We start from the raw sequence: 21,700 nt of genomic DNA on the forward strand, positions 1-21,700 counted from the left end.
CAAATACGTATTGTTAATTTGTAAAAAAAAAACACAAATACATGGTAGTTATTTGTAATTTTCCTTTTTTCTATAAAACTAACTCAATAACGCCTAACTAAATATCTATCTATCTATCTATCTATATTAATAAAGGAAGCTTTTTTCGAGCGATTACAGAGAGTCCAACCTTTGCAAAATACCTATGGTTAATAAATATTGATTCTTAAAAAATAAAAATATTGTAAAAATTAAAAAAAACTGACGTCCAGTGAAATCAGTTTACAGTGCTATAGACTGTGCACTTCCATATTAATAGAATTCTTCTCTAAAACCATCTCAACAACCATTATAATATGTCTATTGAAACATAAACAGAATCCCATCCAAACTTCTTCCTCCAGCTAATTCTCTCAGTCCAGCCAATTCCCACATTCCTGTAGACATATTTTTTGATTCAAATTAGGATTATTGTACAAACTATGTAGAACATAATATTTGACTCAAAATAGGAGTATTGTACATACTATAAATACAAGTCTTTTTGTATCTCAGTTGCCACACAAATTCTATTCCATAATTCATATATATCTTCAGAACTACCTGTGACAATGGCTCTATCCACTTCCTGGTTTATTATCTTTCTTTCCTAATATTAGCTCACATCGATATTATGTCTTTGATATTAACTTTAGTTTTATTTTCTGTTTCAGTGCTTACTCAACGATTAACGAGCTGAACGAAAGCAAGAAAAGTGGTAAAATAAAGGCTTGTGTTTCCCGAATTTGGGAAGTACCGAATCCTTATGCTCCAGGCCAACTAATCTGTATAGATATGGTCCTTATAGACGAAGAGGTATGTTTAATAAACTCTGTACGTGACATTAACTTATTATATAGTATTGACCTACCGTAGCTCCACCATAAATACTAATTAACCATTATTGTATACATTCACAGGGCGGTTACGTTCATGCTTCCATATATGGTAATACTCTAATTGACAGGATTCGTTCAAGACTCACTGAGGGAGATGTTTACGTGATGAACCACTTTGGTATTGAAGCGAACAAATCAGCATATCGTGTTGTTAGTGAGAGCAAAGTTATGTTAAAGTTTCAGTTTAACACTTACATTAAAAAGATTACTTCCGAAAGTTCCACAATTCCAAGACACAGGTTTGACTTTGTTTTATTCAGCACTTTAGAACAACGCCGACTCAAACCAGATGTTCTTACAGGCACTCCCTATCATATATTCAGATATCAATTTTACTTTCGTAGTGTTATTTGTATTATTAATAGAAACTGTGGACAAGGCCCTCGGGAACTGCGTCCGCGGGATCCACACCAGGCATAATCGACTCGAGGTTCTTTCGAATCGAATTAAGACCAATTAGAGTCGCCACCAAGTTTTTTGGGAACTTGGAACCGTTCAAGTCAACTTTACACCTTTCATCGAAAAGCATAAAGCCAATCGACTACGAGTGATTAAAGATAAAGACTTGTACCCTATATCACTCGATTTGAATGACTCTCGTAATCCAATGGTATTTAGACGGATCCACAAACCATAGATCTTGAGTAAGGGGTGAGGGTACGTGTTGGGAAGCCCATAAGGACACCCAACCCCGCCCGTCGATAACGGCCTCTACTAAGTCAAGTGTCGGAGTTCAAACAAGGTCATAGCTACTACGATGTATGATATGCAAACGTTGTTTTAACCCTATCATGTGACAACAATTTCTATGTCGTTTTAGATGCAACTAAACTAACTTTGTCAAAGTTGTAATTTAGCATGTGGGTTGATTGATCTAACAACATGTAAAGCAAACAAACAAGGCTTAAGGGGGAATGGGGGAGCCGTTGGGATATACCTATTACAAACCAGGCATTTCATGCCGACACAACGATAAATAAATTACAACTCGATCTAATTACAATTGCTACATACAACTCAAAACACGACACAAAACACACGGCCATTGGGCCTTGAAAACCGTGCACATGAGGGTGGCCCACGGCTCACATGACCCACGTCCTTGGGTCACTCCTCGTAATGCGTGCTCGCGCTTAATCTCATCGAATTAGACATAAGGCTACGCACCAAAGCATGCATTAGCATAAACCGGGCCATGTTGCTTTAAACAACATGCGGTTTACTACGCTCCTACAAGCATTGGGGAACAACCGTCTAACCAAACAAGACCAAGGTTTTTGAAGAGGTTTTGACTCAAAAGAAGTAAAACAAACTCGAAAATTACAACTCAATAAACAACGATAAATTACAAGCTAACAAACGACAAAGAACGAAAGGTAAGAAATAAAGTGAGACAAAGAAAGACGTGGCCAACCCCACGGCCTAAAGCCACGGCCCAAACCAACGTCCAAGATAAGGTCAACCTAGTTCCTAAGTTAAATTCATTGGTTAGATCGAATGATTGCGAAAAGGGATAGGAAACAAGTTAGAAAACGAGTTAAAAACGATGTCGATTGATTGTCGCGCGAGGGTGCATTCTACACGGCCTAAAGGGTCTAATTAGGTCAAATTCGCTAATTAATTTAACTCATCGAGTGTCAATAAGAAGGTGCTAATCACGCACTCTTATACTAGCGAGAAATTAGGTGAAAGAGAGAGATGCATTCAATTAATTACAGAATCGTCGATTGATTTTATAACTTACGTCGAAGCCACCTATCGTGTCTAATTAGGTTATTAAATTAATTTAAAGTCATCTAAATACGTCATAGGTTAACAACCAGAGGTTAAACTAACATGCAACGGGTCCTAGGGCCTGTCGATTTGGCCGAAACAAAAGGGGGTCGAAAACGAAGAACAAAGTTAGATAATTGTTTTATTTATGCCCTACCTTGAACACGAGGATATGTAAATGAGACGGGGGTGTACGACCGACAGATGTAGCGGTTTCTTTTCCCATCTCAAGTCAACGCGGGTGTTCATGGTGGTACTTTAACTCATACTCGGACTAACTAGTTTCATAGTTAATTAAAACAAACGATAAACAAAACGAAAACAAACAAAAAACAAACTATAAAAAAAGCATAAAAAAAACGAAATAAAAAGAGAAAAGAGAAGGGGATTTGATGCACCCTCAACCTACATGTATCGTTGACACCGTCTTGGGTCGTAATCGATGGTAGATTTTATCTCGAGAGGCCGTCGTCGACGAAGAACAAAGCAAACACGGGTTTTGGAAAGTTTACGGGACAGCGATTTTAAAACAGTGATATCTCCTCGTTTCACGACGAAAATTCGATCCGAAAGATGTTTTGGAAACTAGAAAGAGAGGATAACAAGGATCTTAAAGCAACCCCTGCTCGTTTTGGGTTATTGGGCACGAAAAACGAGCACAAACAGAACTGGACAGACAAGAGTAAACCGCGAAAACAGAGTGTTATTTCACTCTGTTTTTCGAGGGATCTCGTGTACTCTCAAGGGCAATTTGGCTCGTAAATCTTTGTCTAATGAGTAGATGGATGTTATGTGGTTAATTAGGAACAAGAAACTCGAATTTTTATGGAGTTTTGATGGAGGAACGAAAGGGTTTTCGAAGAGGACACACAAACAGTTTCAGTTTGTGTGTCGGTTTTGTTTAGGGTTTTTGAAGGATGTTTAGGGTTTGTTTCTGAGATTTAAAGCTTGTATGTGATGCTTGGATGTATGGAGGACTTAGAGGAATGAATGTATGGTGAAGGGGTGGTATTTATAAGGAGTTAAAATAGGTTAAAAAGAGGGAGAGGCAAATCGGGCTAGCTCACGGATGACTGCTGTCCATCGATTTTTGTGAGGGTTTGAGGAGGGTTTTCTTGGTGATTAAGCTAGGATAATATGGGTAGGATACTAGGGTATGGGTTAGGGTTAATGGGTACGGGTCTTGGTAGTGTTTGGAGCGGGTTTGGGCTCGCGAATTGAGCTGCAAAACAGGGCATACGGGATTGGGTTGCGGGCTGCTTGTGAGGGGTTTGGGACGAGAATTTGGGCTGCTTGTGAGGGGGTTCGAACATGGGTTGATGGGTATTGGTCTAGGTGGGTTAATGTACTCGAGATTCGTGCCAATTTGCAAAGGAAACGGGCTTAAAAACCGAGCTAAAATCGAGCTCAAAACACACGGTTAAAAACGAGTTCTTCGCTTTTAAAATCGATTTTTCAAATCAATTAATAAATTAAAATAAATGACTTTTCAAATCAAATATACTCATAAAATGATTTTTCAAATCAAATATTTATTTTATTTTCAATAAAATAAACTTGGGAAAATAAATTCAAAATAAAATAAAATAAATTGAATTTACCTAAAAAACCATAATTTAAATATCATTCAAATTAACAAAATGAACTCACTAAAAAAACATTAAATTAAATATCATTTAAAATAATAAAATGAATTCCCTTTAAAAAAAACATTAATTTAAATATCATTTAAATTAATAAAATACTTCATCGACGACGCCCATTCTACCTCGTAAAACGAGCTCCAAATAATGACAATGACAACTAAAGAATACATGTGTCCTATCATCATCGGGTGTTTGTCGGGTTCTCTATAAATTCCAATATCGACGGATACGGGTATCTACAGAAACTATTCTTTTGAAAAGATGTATACGGAGTTTTACTAAACGAATATGTGGAGAATGATTCAACCGCTATTGAAATCCGAGACAAGAGGTAGCGACTAATCTCATTCTAAACATTGAATTATATTCCTTTTAACAAGTTATTTAACCTTACTATACTGCTTTATACAGTGGGAATATTATCAAGCTGAAGTTATGGAGACAATTCAGCGTTGACTTCAACGAACAAATAAAAGAATATCGTGGTTAGCCCAATATTATTGTAGTAGTGACTTCTACTTTAGTTAAAGGTTATAATATGGGTAAGCAATCCTCTTTGCCATCTTAATTCTTTTATTCTCTTGATTTTAATAGACATATTGCTGACTATATTCATATCCATTGCATAATAAAATATCCTCAGCGACTATGAAGCTTGACACTTCCTCATCAAGCAAGGTCTATATTAATCTAGACTTTCCAGAAGTTAATGAGCTGAAAAGCCTCTTAAGGTAAAAAAAACACATACAATGTTTCTGCCTTTATATAGGATAGTCTGACCTTTACTGATTATCCTTTTTTCTTTTTAGAGAGAATAGGGAAGAAATATTTGTGAGGAGTGTTTCAAGTCAAGGCAGTAACATTCTCAAGAAAGATATTTCAACAATTATCAATCATTGCAAATTACCATATGAGAAGGTAATCTATCAGTTAACTTTATTCATCTTTCTAATTTTCTTCATTTATGACAATAAAAATAATCAAACATTATATATGCAGAATGAAATCTGCTACTGTCAGGCCACAGTAAAGGAAGTTATGGGAGAATTACCTTGGTATAATCCTTCATGTCCTGATTGTAACAGGAAGCCTAAGACAGTGTCTAAAGGATTTTTCTGCGAGTACTGCAATAAACCTGTAGAAAATCTATTGACGGTGTAAGTTTACATTTATCACGTTTAGTCCAACCATATCACATCTCTATAGCTTAACAAATTCACTGCATTCGTGTAGATATCGTCTTGAGTTATTAGTTGAAGATGTATCTGGAACAACTATTCTTACAATGTTCAACGATGAGGCTAAAAAGATGATTGGTCAAGAAGCAACTACATTATTTGACTCACATCCAGAACAGGTACATTAGTTTATCTACGTTACATGCTCTGCAGTCCTTCCATTAAGAAAACTGGTTTGATATTTCATAAACTAATAAAAATCATTGCATTGTGCAGGATCCCTCATCTGAGGATTATGATTACATCCCAAGCTTACTTCGAAATACTTTTGAAGATAAAACATTTGTGTTCAAAGTAAAGATTGATAAATTCAATCATCAGAATAGAAAGAATAAGAAGCAGACATTTGCTGTCATGAAAGTATTAGACAACAATTCAAATGAGGAACTAAATATGGACAAAACTGCAAAAATACCTACCCACAAACGCCAACTTGAATATATTTCCTCCGATGATGAAGGTTTAAGCACCTCAAAAAGCATGAGTAACTGCAAAAATCGCAAGGTACGGTATATAGTGATGTATAACCAACTTAATTGTACACCTATCATACACTTAGGTTCTTACATTATTTTTTGTAAATGCAGGTACAAGATTAAAAGGAAGAGTATTACGCATAAGGGAAAGGATTAGAAGATAGTTTGCCTATACATTTTTCGCTTATTAGGATTTTTACACCTTTTTCGTATATTCTAGGAAAATAAGACTCTTTTACTTAGATTTGAATTGGTTAGTATTTTTAATAGTTATTCATGTTCTATCAAAATTAGACTCCTATTATGTAGTATTCAAACCATTTCAATGCTACCAGTGTTTTACTTTTACTTACTATGAATGTTATATATCCCTCAATTTACTTTCCTGTATTCTTCGCAACCTTTATACTCTTCATTACTTTACATGACTAACATTAAATTTGATCGCAAAACTTACCTGCCTATCACTGAAGATCTCCACGTCCGTGATATCTTTTCACGCTCTCCAGTAGAGGTTATCAACAATCTCTATCTCAACGTTACCCGTGCTTTTCCTGGCTTTTCCTTCATCCTTGAAGTAACATCAAAACAAACAATAAATCAGCACGAAAGGTAACCGAGTGCAAAACTTTACCACCATCAACACACGACCACTAAAATTACAAAAAGGAGTAAATAAATTTTACAAACTGATTGTAAAAAACGGAATCTTTTTTGCACTCACCATTACATTCTTTTTTGGCGGTATGAATAAGAAAAGACTATAATAATTGAACTCTATTCTTTATGGTAACAGACATACTGTCCTACCCAGACTCCAACTCATTAATCATTAATACATGTAGTAGTATTAATAAAAAAAAATTATCCTACTTTATTAGGTTAACCGGTCAAACTTTGACAAATTCTGCGAACCATTAGACACATATGACATCTACTTTGCTTCCCCTACATGGGATGAAAATAAAAGTCAATAATTCAGGAGAGTAAAAGAATAAATAAAAGTGAATAATTCAGGAGAGTAAAAGAATTAACTGATACAAATTTCATTTGTCATAAAAAAATAAAGGATGATTAATCTCAGAAAGTGTATGGCAAACACACAATTACTTTTCCTAAACTGATTGTAAAAAGAACAGACTTTTAATTAAACTTCTACTCGCTTCTCCATAATAATATTAGTATATTAGAGTCCTAAACCAACCCCAAGCTGCAAAGCTGGAAAAACCCAAACTCGATTCCTTATAACATTACTATAGTAGAATCCTAACCTAAACCAAACCGTTTTTGCGAACCTATATATACAGATGAGGTCCACCTTTTAAACCCTACAAGAGTTCAATTGCACGTTGTCGTATCTAGAAAAGAAAAGAAAAAGAATCATGTCTGAGAATTTCCGTTCGATCTCCAATTCCAAGGAGAATAGAATAAACCGTATACTACAACAAAGACTTAAGAAGCGAAAAAGATTAGTTCATGACAGTCATGACCATCATACCTCAATGACGCATTCTCCAGCACACCTTGCTACACCTTCGGAAAAGCCACAACCTGATATGCATACGGATAGCAGACAAGACCGTAACCCAGCTCCATCCAATCTCTCCGAATCAGCAACTGTAGACCACCCAAAAAATAAAGGGTCAGCAAGAGAATCCGTGTGTTCGGAAAGACAACTACCTACACATGCCGGCATAGCAGAAGTGAATATGGGATGCCAATATCAAGACAGAACCATGCAACTGCACAGGAATATTCAAGGTAATGAAGCTCATGACAGAGGTAAGAATCAAATTCCGTAGCTATTTTATAAAGTACAACAACATAAAATTAAAATATCACTACAAAATATACGTATAATACACGCGCAGGTTATTCAACAACACACCACATATCCACAGAAATTGTCCAGTATACAGAACAAAGGGACACGCGAAATTTACCAGTAACAGGTACAGGGAAGCGACAACGAACTGACAAGCAACCTAACTTGGTATCCCAAGAAGTAGATCCAGAGATGCTAATATATTCATACGAACAAGACTATGGTATTCTCGCTATTTCAACGGAAATTAATAACTTTCTGAACCGATAAGTTGTTTAGTAGCCTTTTAATCAATGAAACCTCAAATATATATTGATTACTGAACACTTATAGTTATTACTATTACTTCTAATTTGTAGACGCTGAAACAATAAAAACAAACACGAAATACCTCAGCTTAAGCCAGTCGGACTATATTTGTAGAAAATGTGAGGCAATGATGTGGTGTGAAGAAAGATTGAAAAAGAGCAGTAACATGGCACAAATAAGTTTCAATATGTGTTGTAGGGAGGGAATCGTTCGATTATCAAAGATAAAAGATCCGCCTGACTTTTTAAGAAACTTAATGGAGTATAGCACTGAATCAAATTCGCGAAAGTTTAGGGAGGACATACGAATGTACAATTCTTCATATGCATTCACATCGATGGTGCGAAGATTGACAGATCTGTATATAACACTCCAGGTCCCTACACCTTCAGAATCAGCGGTCAGAACAGTCACTTCATTGGATCTCTATTACCAGTCGGGGAACGACCACCTTCCTTTTTGCAACTTTATATCTATGACACAACATCAGAATTAGATATGCGTGTAAATGTGGTCAGAAAGGACACAAGCAAGATACAACTAGACAAGAGTATTCTCTCAGGTTTGAAGAATATGCTCGACGAGATCAACCCATTAGCAAAAACATTCCGTATGGCACAACAAAGGATTAAGGAGGACAAGAATATTAATTTATCCATAAGGATACTCGGTCACAGAGACAGCAAAGCCATCAAAGACAGAGTGTATAATAGTCTGACTGTATCAGAAGTAGCTGCTCTCATTGTGGGCGATGCAGGAGGGGCCAATGCTGGAAGAGATATTATAGTAGAGCACAAGGAAAAGGGTTTAAAAAGAATAAATGAGCTACATCCATCTTTCATAGCCTTACAGTACCCCCTTCTATTTCCCTATGGAGAGGATGGTTACCATGTTGAAATAGAGTATTATGAGGATGTGAATCAGAAAAAAAAGACAGGCAAAAGGAAGCGTGTGACGATGAGGGAGTATTACGCTTATCGGATTCAACAAAGGGTGAAAGAAGGGTATGCTTTGCTTCGTGGAGGGAAGTTACTACACCAATTCATTGTCGATTGTTATTGTGCAATTGAATCTGAAAGACTCTTATTTATAAGATATAACCAGCCTTCACTACGGTGTGACCTGTTAAACAACATTTGTGATGTTGTTAGCAAAGGTGACCATGTAGGGGCGGCGGTTGGAACTAGAATAATACTACCAGCAACATTCATGGGATGCACAAGGTATCCGCAACAAAATTACCAAGACGAAATGGCAAAGTGCAGGTGGTTTGGTAATCCACATTTATTTATTACCTTTACCGCTAATCTGAAATGGCCAGAAGTAGAGAGTATGTTAAAACACATAAAAGGACAGAAGGCTGAAGACAGACCAGACATTATAGCTAGGGTTTTCAAGCTGAAACTCAGGCAGCTAATGGATCATCTCAAGAAGGAACGTTATTTTGGAACGGTAGTTGCAGGTAACCCTTTTTACCCAAGCATGTACCATATATTTTACAATATAGTGAACAAATTGTATTAAATAAATTATTTGACAGCAATTATATTTTACCAAACAATCGACTGTTATTGTATTAAATAAATTATTTGATAAAAAATATATTAATATAAAGTAACAACACCACATCACTTCTCTGTCCGACACAGATGTTTATACAATCGAGTTCCAGAAGAGAGGATTACCGCATGCACACATACTTCTATGGATAAAGCCAGAGGAGATCGACCTAACCACCCAGTTTATAGACAATATTATTTGTGCTGAAATCCCAGACAAAGAAAAAGAACCTGAACAATATACAACAGTGTCTCGATATATGGTGCATGGGCCATGTGGACGAATGAACCCTAACTGCTCGTGTATGATCAATAACACGTGTAGTAAGAAGTTCCCAAAGCAGTCTAATCAGGAGACAGTGATAGATAATAATGGATATCCAGTATACAGAAGGCGAGAAAATGACAGGTTCAGTACATTTAATTTTAAATACCGCCTTTAATGACAAACTTAAATGGATAACCAGTGCTGGCATTTTTCTCAGGTACGTCCAAAAGGGAGACCACCGCCTAGACAATAGGTACATCGTGCCTTACAATCCGGGTTTGCTTTTGATGTTTGAAGCGCACTTAAATGTCGAATGGTGCAACACCGCTCGTGCGATTAAGTATCTCTTTAAGTACATTCTCAAAGGCCCAGACAAGGCAACTATGGTCCTGACAGGAGGTCAAGATGATGAAATTAAATCATATCTAGATTGTAGATATCTATCAGCCTGCGAAAGTGTGTGGAGAATCTTCGAGTTTGACATTTTAGAGAGAAACCCCAGTGTGATACGATTACCAGTACACTTAGAGGGTGAACAAGCTATAGTGCTAAGGGATCATGAACGTTTAGAAGTGGTTATAAAACGGGCAGTGAGAAGGAGACTATGCTAACAGCATGGATGGCTACAAATACTCTCCATCCGGAGGCAAGAAGTCTAACATATACACAGTTCCCAACAAAATATGTGTGGAACAAGGGGTGGACAAAGAGAAAGCATGGGATGAGCATAGGTAGGATTGTTTATGTTCATCCCACCATTGGAGAGCGTTATTATCTTCGTTTACTTCTAAATATTGTCAAAGGGGCTCAGAGCTTCGAGGATATAAGGACTGTGAAGGACCGTGTGTACCCAACCTACAAAGAAGCCTGCTTTGCACACGGCCTACTAAGTAATGATAAAGAATGGCACGAAGCCATGAGAGAGGCAGGTCGGTGGGCAATGCCTTCACAACTTCGAGAGTTATTCGTCACAATGCTCTTATTCTGTGAGGTAACGGACGTTCTAGAACTATGGAATGGCAGTTATGAAATGCTCTCAGAGGACATTGAAAGGCGGAAAAGAACACTCTTCTATCATCCAACCCTCGAGCTAATAGAGGAAGCCAAGAGGTCATATACGTTAATTGAGATCGAAAAAATACTACTAAGGTATGGAAAGACCCTTAATGACATTACCAATATGCCTCTTCCAAAGTTTGACGATATAAGCGGATTGGAAAACAAGCTAATTCGAGACGAACGTCTATACGATCGCAAGAATATGGCCAGTGAGTGGTCAGAGAAGGTTCAGCAACTCAATGTTGAACAAAAATTAGTCTATGACAAGGTAATTGCTGAAGTAGAAAATGAGTCTGGAGGGGTAATATTTTTATACGGACACGGAGGCACAGGAAAGACATTTTTATACAGAACCATCTCGGCTAAAGTAAGATCAGAGGGTAAAATAGTACTGAACGTCACATCATCAGGTCAGAAATCAAATACTTATCGTAAAGCCATCAGTATAAATATTAATTACCATAAAATGCAGTCACAAATACAGTATGTTTAATCTTTCATAAATTAGGTATTGCGGCATTACTACTACCAGGAGGAAAGACGACTCATAGCAGGTTAGCCATCCCTATTGAATTATTCGACGACTCTACATGTAACATAGGTAAAAAAAGCCAACTTGCGGAGCTCCTTCGGGAGACGTCATTAATTATATGGGATGAGGCACCAATGGATCACAGATTTGCTTTTGAAGCAGTCGATCGTACAATGAGAGACATAATTGCATTTAAGGATAAGGGAGCACGATCTAAGCTCTTTGGCGGAAAGACGGTTCTACTTGGCGGGGACTTCCGACAAGTATTACCTATAATAACCAAGGGACGGAGGCAAGATGTGGTACAAGCATCAATTAGTAGATCGTACATATGGGATGAATGCACTGTATATACCCTTAAGAAGAGCATGAGAGTTTCAGAAACTAATAGTGACCCAGATAAGCGAGAAAGAAATCGAGCATTCAATGACTGGTTGCTAGCCATGGGAGATGGAACGTTAGAGGCCAAAGCAGGTGAGAATGACACGGAAGAAACGTGGATAGAAATACCAGAACAGTACATTGGTAGTAAAGGAGCATTAAACATTGAGGTAGTCGTCAACCAGATGTACCCAGATTTTGCGATCAACCATAAGAATGAAGACTATCTAAGAAAAAGAGCAATTCTCACACCTTTAAATGAGATCGCCGATTTGATAAACACCCACATGGCAAAGTTGGTGCCATGTGAGGAGGTGCTATACCGGAGTTGTAATGAGGTATGTACGGCATTAACTGAATCCGAGGACCAGTTTACATCTTATCCAACAGAGTACTTGAACAGCCTAAACTTACAGGGGTTGCCACACCATGAGTTAAGACTTAAGGCAGGGATGCCAGTAATGCTGCTTAGAAACATAAACTCGTCACAGGGGTTATGTAATGGTACACGTCTAATTATAACTTATCTTGGAAGGTTTATAGTCGAAGGGAAAATAATAACAGGTTCAAAGCTGGGTGAAAAGGTTCTTATACCAAGAATAATAATGATAACAACAGACATAAAAATACCGTTCGTGCTTAAAAGAAGGCAATACCCGCTAAAGCCATGTTATGCAATGACAATTAATAAGAGTCAAGGGCAGACCCTAACACATGTAGGGATTTATTTGCCAAAACCCGTATTTAGTCATGGGCAGCTGTATGTAGCAGCTTCAAGGACGACATCTCAGAAGGTATAAAGTTCTTCATAGACGATTCGGCACAAGAGTTCAAAGGTCACACGAGAAACATCGTCTATAAAGAAGTTTTTAACAATCTACATTCCCTACCGTAAACATTCTATTATATGCAGGTTTATTGTTTGGATGGTTCAGTAGACTTTTGGACTCAAAAGTGGATGTAAAAGCTTAAATTGTACGAAATCTAACCACGACTGACGTGCATTTTACTGAAGTATTCTTTCCAATATTTATGCTTTCTATTTACATTCGTAAGTCAAAGTTTGTTTAGTTATTTATGTGAGCAAATACAGTAGTAAGATGATGTTGACAGCTAATTAACATCAGTCTAATCTTCCTTTTTTCCTGAAAGGAAAAATTTCTTATAGTAATAACGGGTCAAATAGCAAGTAAATAAGAAGACGAAGCATGTCGTAAGTGGCAACACCATGAAAAATTGAGATGGTATTCATCCAGCCATATGCTTATTTAAAATCAAACAAATACTATAGAATATTAATAAGAAACAAGAAAGTTAGGACCTTTGAGGGAATCCAGACCAGCTGATCAGGGACGACAATAGATGCCGTAAATTGAATCTTATAACCAGTTCACAGCTGTCGGTGTTGTTATTAACCAAGGAAACCAGCAACAAGTAACCCATCCTCTACGGCAACCTCATCTGATAAATTGAAAATTGTTATTTGGATTTCTGAATGTCAATCTGATAATTAGATGAGAGGATGACAACAAATGAAAAGATAATTTCAGCCAGCCGTCAACATTAACCGTGATTTGGGTAGATGATAAATGTGCGATAAATTAGAATCGGACAATACTAATTGAAATTCAAAAGACGACGAATGCAGGTGGTATGACAAGGGCGTAGGAAGTAGGCAGATCTGAGAATGAGAAAGCGATTGGTGGTGGTTTAGCAGATGATTGCGGTGTTCGATTGGGGTAAGTGGATGGAGATGCGCGGTGCGGTGGAAGAGAGACAGGGACGATTTTGGGGTTTTTTTTAGTTTCTAACATTTTTTTGAAGGAAGAGTTTTGAGAATGTTGGCATGTTGGGTATGAACTATAGTACGTGTCCTATGCAAAAAGTATTGGATTGTTTATGCATATCGGGTAGGTTCATAGTCATTTAACTTTGATTTATCTTTATAATGTAACACATTAGTGTAGGAACTTAAATAGATCGGCCTAAAGAAATTTAAAGTGATACACTTACATATTACGGCGTATTACGCTTGGATGCGGTAAGTTAATGAATGAATGAACACGTATCACACGTATACTAAGTAAATGTATAGGCTTTAACAAAAATTTCATGATGAGGTATAAGCATGGTTCACGTGTTACGATTCTTACTACAGCAATAAACAATAGGCCCGTGCATCGCATGGGCATTAAATCTAGTCTATATTATTAAATGAAACTTTTTTCGAGCGATTACAAAGAGTCTTACTTTTGTAAAACACTCAAGTAAAATAAATAATAATGTTAAAGATAACTAATAAATAATAAAATATATAACATCTGTATTACACATTCAAGTCCTAAAAATATCAAACTCTACATGAATAATTGTGTGCTTGTTATGAAATATCTATAGATATTATTTGGATGTCCATATATTACCATATATTTAGGAGATATTCTGTTACCATATTACATTGTACTCTTGTACTATATATACCCCTCCTATGAATAAAGCTGATTACACTTTCTGGTCTATTTATTATCTCTATAACTCTCTATTATTTATAACACGTTATCAGCACCAATTCTAACCAACTGAGTTTTATTGCTTAAAAATATAATTCATCTACTATTCAAATCTGATAATCAGGAGGTTCGTATCAGATCTTATTATTTTATATTCCGCTAATGAAGGTATGTTTACTAATCTATTGACCGTATATAAATCAATACACTGAGGTAGTGATTCAATACTAGTTAATTACATACCGTTAATTACATGCAATGCAGTATATGGTCCTTTGACACATGCTAATCTAGTAATTCTCACGTTGCCACGTTAAAAAGCACGTATCATGATTTCTGATTTTTGTATCAATTGTTTCCGTCAACCATTACATCATTACTTAATTTTCATACTCCATATTTTCTTATTCTTATGGAATGAATACACGAGGCTCCCGGATTAAATCCGGTTGGAAAACCACCAGTCTCGTCCTACTGGTTCTGATCCATTCCCAGGTGTGAATACGATAGTTTCTGGTCCATTCCCAGAAGTGAATGCGACAAAGTATGATAATAATAATAAATATTCGGGTCACACCAGAAGTTGTGGCCCTGGACGTGGACGAGGAAATTATCAAGGTGGTAGAGGTGGAAAATTTAAAAGATCATATTCTCACCAAAGGTATGAACAAAAGGATGGTCCACGTGACAAGAATAAAAAAAAAAGGGTGGAACATCCATGTTACCGTTGTGGTGGTAACGGTCATTGGGCTCGTACCTGTCGTACGCCTACACAACTCGTGGATCTTTATAAGCAAATCTTGCTTGTGGGCATGAAATTTTTGAGACGAATAATGCCGATGGTGATAATAATCTATTTTTCGTTTCGGGCGAATTTTTGGATTTGGACGTCTCAGATTTCTTGACTTTTGAACCTAATGGAGAAATTGACCCTTTGATTGGAGATGAAAGTGTCCAGAAATTGGAATAAATTTTATTTGCATTAATTAATTTGCTTTCGGATATTACTAAGTATGTTTGTTAAGTTTATTTTATGGACATTATTAATAAATTTACTTATGATGATCGAATTTTTGTGTTTAAAAAGAATCTTACAACTTTTACGTTTGGTCTCACTAATAAACATGCTAGTCTATCATTGCACAATATCACGACTCATATATGGTCTAACAATATCATTGGTACCTGTTTTTTTTTCTCAAAATCGTGAATGTATAATATTTTCAGTATAGGCTCGACTTTGTGTTAAAGGAAAAAGATACCCATATATTATTTAAATGTAGACATTATTTGATGCTCATGCAATTAATGATTTGCATTATTCTGACTTTAGCTTTATGTCTCCTAATTAATTTCCTTAAAACAGGTTAATTTGCATGTAACTTGTTTGAGAATGGTGATTATATATTTGTCTATTATTTATTGCTTAATGCTAACATGTCTAGACTACGTAACTTGGTTGGGAATTATGTTTCGTCAAATTAATCCGAGCATTGAACTTGATAAAGCAGACATATTGTTGTCATTGTGCATTAATCGTAAAACAAGTTACATATCTTCAGTAAGTCGTTTATGATATTGGCTTATTAGCGTGCAGCACAACTGAGATAAGAGTAATATTTATTGACAATTTTATTTAATATTTATGATGTACTAAAGAAACTAATAGACATATCATATAATTTGGGACTTGGCTTATAAGATAAGTAGATATGTCCATATTATGATTTTGGCCTGAAGTTCAAAGTTTTAAAGGTGTGTAATAATTTAACACCGTCTCATCAGTACAATATTTTCTATATTGTATAAGTGTAAGTGGCCAGAAGTCCACATCTATGACTATATGAACTGCGGTTCAATTTAAAGCGGTCTTTATGAAAGGCAAATTTATTTGCGAATTAATTCTTGTTCACCTGAAGTTGAACAGTATAATGAGATATGAATTTGATCCATTCTTTGAAGTGAATGTGACATGTCATAAAGACTCTATTTGTAACACAGATCAAGAATATGGCGTTATGATAAGCCTAACATTGCGGCCTTAATTGAGCCTAATCATATGCATTTGATGAGACAAGTAAAGAAGCCTTAATTGAGCTTAATGATGTGGCCTTATTGAGCCAAATTTGTTCATTGAAAGAAATGAAAATATCTCATGAAAGTGAATATTTCATGAAAGTCATATGAAAATACTCAAAGAGTAATATATTCCTTATTGGAATATTGACGAGTCTTGCTTACTTATATGAGACACTCATTGTGTCCTATGTCAGATGTTACATCATTTATCTGGCCGGATTCTTAGAAAGTTGACATGAAATAATTCAGATGTGACATAGTGAGGCCATCCGGGTTCTTAGTATACCCGTTTTGATAAACCTGAAGTTTATCTTAAGAAAAATATAAGTGCTGAAACTCTCTCGTGTAAATTTATTAAAGGCAAGACATTACACGAAGACCGAATATATTTAATATTGGAGATCACTGTTTGATTATTATATGGAATCGTTAGTCTCCGAATTGGGCATTGTGATTCAGCACACTTAAAATCCAACTGCATTATATGTTACTCCCCAAAAGATTTTGTTAATGTACAAAAATGTCCATATAAATTCTTATCGGTGATATGAGAAATTAAGGTCTAAGGTGGTTATGCTTTTTACCACCTTAGGGGGAGAATGATAAGGAAAAGCTAGTAAAAACAAACAAGTAAATTATCCTCAACTGAACCTGAAGTTCAGTGGTTTGTTTTCAATATGAAATACATCAAGTAGAGGTTCATGGAATTAGAAATGATGGTATTCATTTGGTTATGAAGATTTATTATGATACCACTTTATCACCTTATCAAAATGTGATATGTTACATTAAAATCTATGATTTAATTATAGACAGTTTAGCCCTATATGTGGTATAGCAAGCTATACATTAGTCATAGAAAAATATGTAATGAAAAATTACATTCTTGCCAAATTGAACAATAAAGCACATGTGAAATATAGTGTGAGAGTCATATCGGTTCACATATTTCTAGTAATAAGAAAATGGCAAGTTTGGCAGTTGGTACTCCTATGGAGTAAATAAAGTTGGATGTCCCAGAAGTGGCATATATATCTGAATGATAATAGATGGCTTATATAGAAAAGAAATGGTACCAAATATATTCAGATATCACTGATTCAGTACTGACAATATCACGAGATGTTAAAATTATATATCGATATATTTAAGGAACCGATATGCATTTGCGCGCGGAATTTAATGGACTAGATAGTGGGGATCTTATAAATAAGTCCAATTTTATTGTCGACACATAATCAATGATTATGAATGAGCTCATGGACTCGAAGTCCATTCATTGACCTGAAGTCAATTCAGATTATGATTATTGGAAAAGAAACTGTACACTTTGCATTTTTAGTCATCATCATGTGCATTTTAGATAATAAGTTTATTATTTGCATCTTAGTGTTATCATATATACATTATACATTATTGCATGTTTTTATTGTTGTTTAGAATTACTTATATATCATATGCATGCACATAATTAATAATATTGTTATACTTTGATAAATGTTAAAAGGAGAAATATATTTTACTCCTACGAGGATAAATTCCCTGAAGGAGCCTCTTATAAATGATCATCAAATGATGATGTTTGATCAATTGAGTTTTGGGAACGACTCATGATTTTGAACCTCTACGACACGATTGAAAGGTTATTGTGATTATTTCCAAAATGGGATATTCAAACTCCTGTAGAGTTACTTGAAGGAAAATATTATTGTCTCAACCTGAAGTTTGAGCATATAAGAATAATGATTTCAATGAGCTTCATGCTAAACATGTGAAATTAGTTTATGGTCCAGAAGTATCATAACGATTGCAAAATAATGTAGTCAAAGTCTACAATGAGAATCCCAATTCATACATATGTGGTTTAGCAAATAAAATCTCTCAAAAGTATTGGATGATTTATTCAATAATTATCGTATTGATTCTCCTTAAGATAAAGAATTAAGGAATGATGGCTATACTCTTTTCCCTTCGACTAGGTTTTTTGTCCCAATGGGTTTTTCCTAGCAAGGTTTTTAACGAGGTAGCACAATAAGCGGATTGATACGCTATGATTATTAAGATGAGTTATTCTTAACATATAATGTTATGTCATCTATCAAGAAGTTCCTTATCACTATTGTGGAAAATATTATTTGAAATGAAGATCCAAGAGTCATCACAAATGACTACACCTAGATTTTGAGAATTAAAGAAATATGAAGATTGAAATTATCAAGGATTTGAAGATATCAAGTTTATCAACTACGATGGATTTTATTCAACAATCGAGAAGTTACGTCAAAGCATGGTTCATTTCAAGATTTATCAAGTTATGTAACCATCAGGGGGAGTTGACACGCGTTGCACTCTTTTTCCTTAGCCATGGTTTTGTCCCACTGGGTTTTCCATGGAAAGGTTTTAATGAGGCAGCTTGTTATGCGTGTTTGAAGTTAATGTACTCTTTTTCCTTTACTAGATTTTTGTCCCAAAGGGTTTTTTCTAGTAGGGGTTTTAACGAGGCATTTTCCTCCAATGATGGACATCCAAGGGGGAGTGTTATGAAATATCTATAGATATTATTTGGATGTCCATATATTACCATATATTTAGGAGATATTCTGTTACTATATTACATTGTACTCTTGTACTATATATACCCCTCCTATGAATAAAGTTGATTACACTTTCTGGTCTATTTATTGTCTCTATAACTCTCTATTATTTATAACAGTGCTTAGTAATTTAATGTAAAAGAGAGTTTGTGAGCCAATGGAATTAAAGATTTAACTATAATCAGAATTCATGATTCACTAAAATTGTCAAGTATATAAATACAATACGAGTGTGGCTACCTTCTTTATTAATTAGTTCATCCGTCAAATTATCTATTCTCTAAATTGTTGTTTGTTAGTCTCAGTTAGGACTTCAATTATTCATAGAACTCTTATTAATTTGTTTCATTCATTTTATTATACTTTGCGTGTTAATTATATATGTGATTATATAATGCAATTTTTGTAGTTTTAGTTTCTTTTTATTAATGCACATTGTGTTGTTTTCCAGTTGTAGTTATAGAAGATCTATCGATAAGGCAATGACGAAGCTTTAGAGGTCACTTTCTTCTATTAGAAATTGTTTTAGCCATAAACCATTTCAATTCACTCATGTATATGTATTAGGAATTGAAAAGTAGCGGAGTTGTTATTGAACGTCATCAATTTCATAACGAACAGTAGGAACCATTACTATATGTCTACTATATAAGCTCTACAAATTAAATTACCAAGTTTTTGGGTTTGTTTCCCATGTTATAATTCTACTCGCTAAGACGATAAAGAGGCAATCATAGCATTTAGATGGATTGGGACAATTGCATATTAATAGTGATATGACATCATGTATATATATATATATATATATATATATATATATATATATATTTTTTTTTTTGAGCGATTCTAGAGCGTCCACATCATCAAAAATTAATTTAGGAAAGTTTCATAAATAATGTTTTGCACATAAAAAATAAAGTGAAGAATCTTTTAATTATTATAATATCTATATTTCCTATTTTATATTCATGAGAAGTTTCTAATTTTTATATAAAAACTTTGACCTTTCATTTGGCAAAAAAATGTCGTTATAAAAATTATGAAGATAATATAATTAGATTCGTGGTAAAAAATGCTTTCATTAGAGTATAGATTTCATAGCTTTCACTAGAGTATCGATTTCATATGATTTGCACATATTAAAGATGGTGTACTTCTTAATATGTTATATGTCCCACATTGAAAAACAATGTTAGTGTGGTGATTATAATACGTATAAATTATAGAATTGTCTCACATCGAAAGATTAACATAAGGTGGGTGATTCTATGATTATAAACAGGAGTCATCATTGGAACCTATATACCAACCAAAAACCTTTTGAGTCTCTTAAGTATTGTCTTGGAGAGTTCTTAAGAGTTTATATCATTATCTTCACAATATGATATATATATATATATATATATATATATATATATATATATATATATATATATATATATATATATATATATATATTTGAATCCATTTTGAAATAATGGTCAAAAATAAAATATTTGTCGTTTTGGATCGGTTTTGAAAATATTTGTCAAAATGGTGTCCACGTAGGCTCGGGTTTTCTGGACCTAAAACACGCCACTACCAATGGCGTGTTTATAATGAGTACGGAAAGAAACTTCATTAAAAAATGGACTAAAACAAACACGCCATTGGGAATGGCGGGTTTCGGAGGGGAAACACGCCACCCCTAATGGCGTGTCTTATGTAATTATTTTTTTTTTATTTTTTTTTTAAGTTCAGTCAGTTGAGGAAAAAAATTATTGTAAAGACACGCCACTACTAATGGCGTGTTTCCTTCACAAAACACGCCATTAGTAGTGGCGTGTTTTAGGTCTAGAAATCCCGAGCCTACGTGGACACCATTTTGACAAATATTTTCAAAACCGACCCAAAACGACAAATATTTTATTTTTGACCATTATTTCAAAAATGGACTCTATATATTTCTATATTATGTATTAAATTCAACTGATGTTTATACATCTCATTTGCCAAAAAAGTATTATAAAAAAAAATTATGAAAATTATATTATAATAGATTCTTGGTAAAAGAAATGCTAGCATTAGAATATAGTATCATATTATTTACATATATTTTTAATAATGATAAAAAATTAAAACCAAAGGTACGAATATTAATAAATAGTACTCCCTCCATTCAAGACCAAATACAACATTTTCATTTACACACATGCCAAGACACAAATTACAATGTAAATATCTTTAAGTTTATATTATAAAAAAATTAAAAATTTGATATTCTCATTGGACTTTATAGGTGAATCAAATAAGATCCCACATGTTTCCTCAAAAAAAAAAAAAGATCCCACATGACCATATTTTATCTTACATATTGCAAGTAATCGTAAAGATTCTATTCGTTAATGAATAGTGTAAAAAAAGTGTTCCGGATGTAATTCCAGAGCAAGTATAGTTACCACCCGTGGCTTGTTGAATGATGTCTTGAGTTGGATTCTCCTTTGGTCTTAATCGTTCCTCTCGGCCTCTCCTGCAACAATGAGCGAAGGCGAGGG

The 21,700-nt window shown here is 34.8% G+C and overlaps 3 protein-coding genes across 3 annotated transcripts; all 3 read left to right on the top strand.

Moving 5' to 3' along the window:
* Positions 1-590: 590 nt before the first annotated feature.
* LOC141618029 (uncharacterized) lies at positions 591-6,173 on the top strand. Its single transcript, XM_074435153.1, has 10 exons — positions 591-610; positions 693-834; positions 939-1,156; positions 4,748-4,821; positions 4,980-5,067; positions 5,146-5,254; positions 5,336-5,493; positions 5,570-5,693; positions 5,791-6,078; positions 6,162-6,173. The coding sequence occupies exons 1-10, from the start codon at positions 591-593 to the stop codon at positions 6,171-6,173; spliced, it is 1,233 nt and encodes a 410-aa protein (XP_074291254.1).
* A 1,379-nt stretch (positions 6,174-7,552) lies between these two features.
* Positions 7,553-10,622, top strand: LOC141618030 (uncharacterized). Its single transcript, XM_074435154.1, has 5 exons — positions 7,553-7,832; positions 7,922-8,098; positions 8,561-9,646; positions 9,834-10,152; positions 10,229-10,622. Exons 1-5 carry the CDS (start codon positions 7,553-7,555, stop codon positions 10,620-10,622), a joined length of 2,256 nt encoding a protein of 751 aa, XP_074291255.1.
* Positions 10,623-10,630: 8 nt separating this feature from the next.
* Positions 10,631-12,947, top strand: LOC141618031 (uncharacterized). Its single transcript, XM_074435155.1, has 3 exons — positions 10,631-11,480; positions 11,579-12,777; positions 12,897-12,947. Exons 1-3 carry the CDS (start codon positions 10,631-10,633, stop codon positions 12,945-12,947), a joined length of 2,100 nt encoding a protein of 699 aa, XP_074291256.1.
* Positions 12,948-21,700: the final 8,753 nt, after the last annotated feature.

Source organism: Silene latifolia, chromosome X, assembly GCF_048544455.1.
Source record: "Silene latifolia isolate original U9 population chromosome X, ASM4854445v1, whole genome shotgun sequence".
Taxonomy (NCBI): domain Eukaryota; kingdom Viridiplantae; phylum Streptophyta; class Magnoliopsida; order Caryophyllales; family Caryophyllaceae; genus Silene; species Silene latifolia.

Coding starts and splice junctions, on each gene's coding strand:
- LOC141618029 (XM_074435153.1), top strand. CDS start 591: ATGGCTCTATCCACTTCCTG. Junction 4,822..4,979: donor ACAAATAAAAGAATATCGTG/GTTAGCCCAATA, acceptor AAATATCCTCAG/CGACTATGAAGCTTGACACT. Junction 5,068..5,145: donor GAGCTGAAAAGCCTCTTAAG/GTAAAAAAAACA, acceptor TTTTCTTTTTAG/AGAGAATAGGGAAGAAATAT.
- LOC141618030 (XM_074435154.1), top strand. CDS start 7,553: ATGACGCATTCTCCAGCACACCTTGCTACACCTTCGGAAAAGCCACAA. Junction 7,833..7,921: donor TAATGAAGCTCATGACAGAG/GTAAGAATCAAA, acceptor ATACACGCGCAG/GTTATTCAACAACACACCAC. Junction 9,647..9,833: donor TTTTGGAACGGTAGTTGCAG/GTAACCCTTTTT, acceptor TGTCCGACACAG/ATGTTTATACAATCGAGTTC.
- LOC141618031 (XM_074435155.1), top strand. CDS start 10,631: ATGGCTACAAATACTCTCCATCCGGAGGCAAGAAGTCTAACATATACA. Junction 11,481..11,578: donor ACTGAACGTCACATCATCAG/GTCAGAAATCAA, acceptor TTCATAAATTAG/GTATTGCGGCATTACTACTA. Junction 12,778..12,896: donor CAAGGACGACATCTCAGAAG/GTATAAAGTTCT, acceptor TATTATATGCAG/GTTTATTGTTTGGATGGTTC.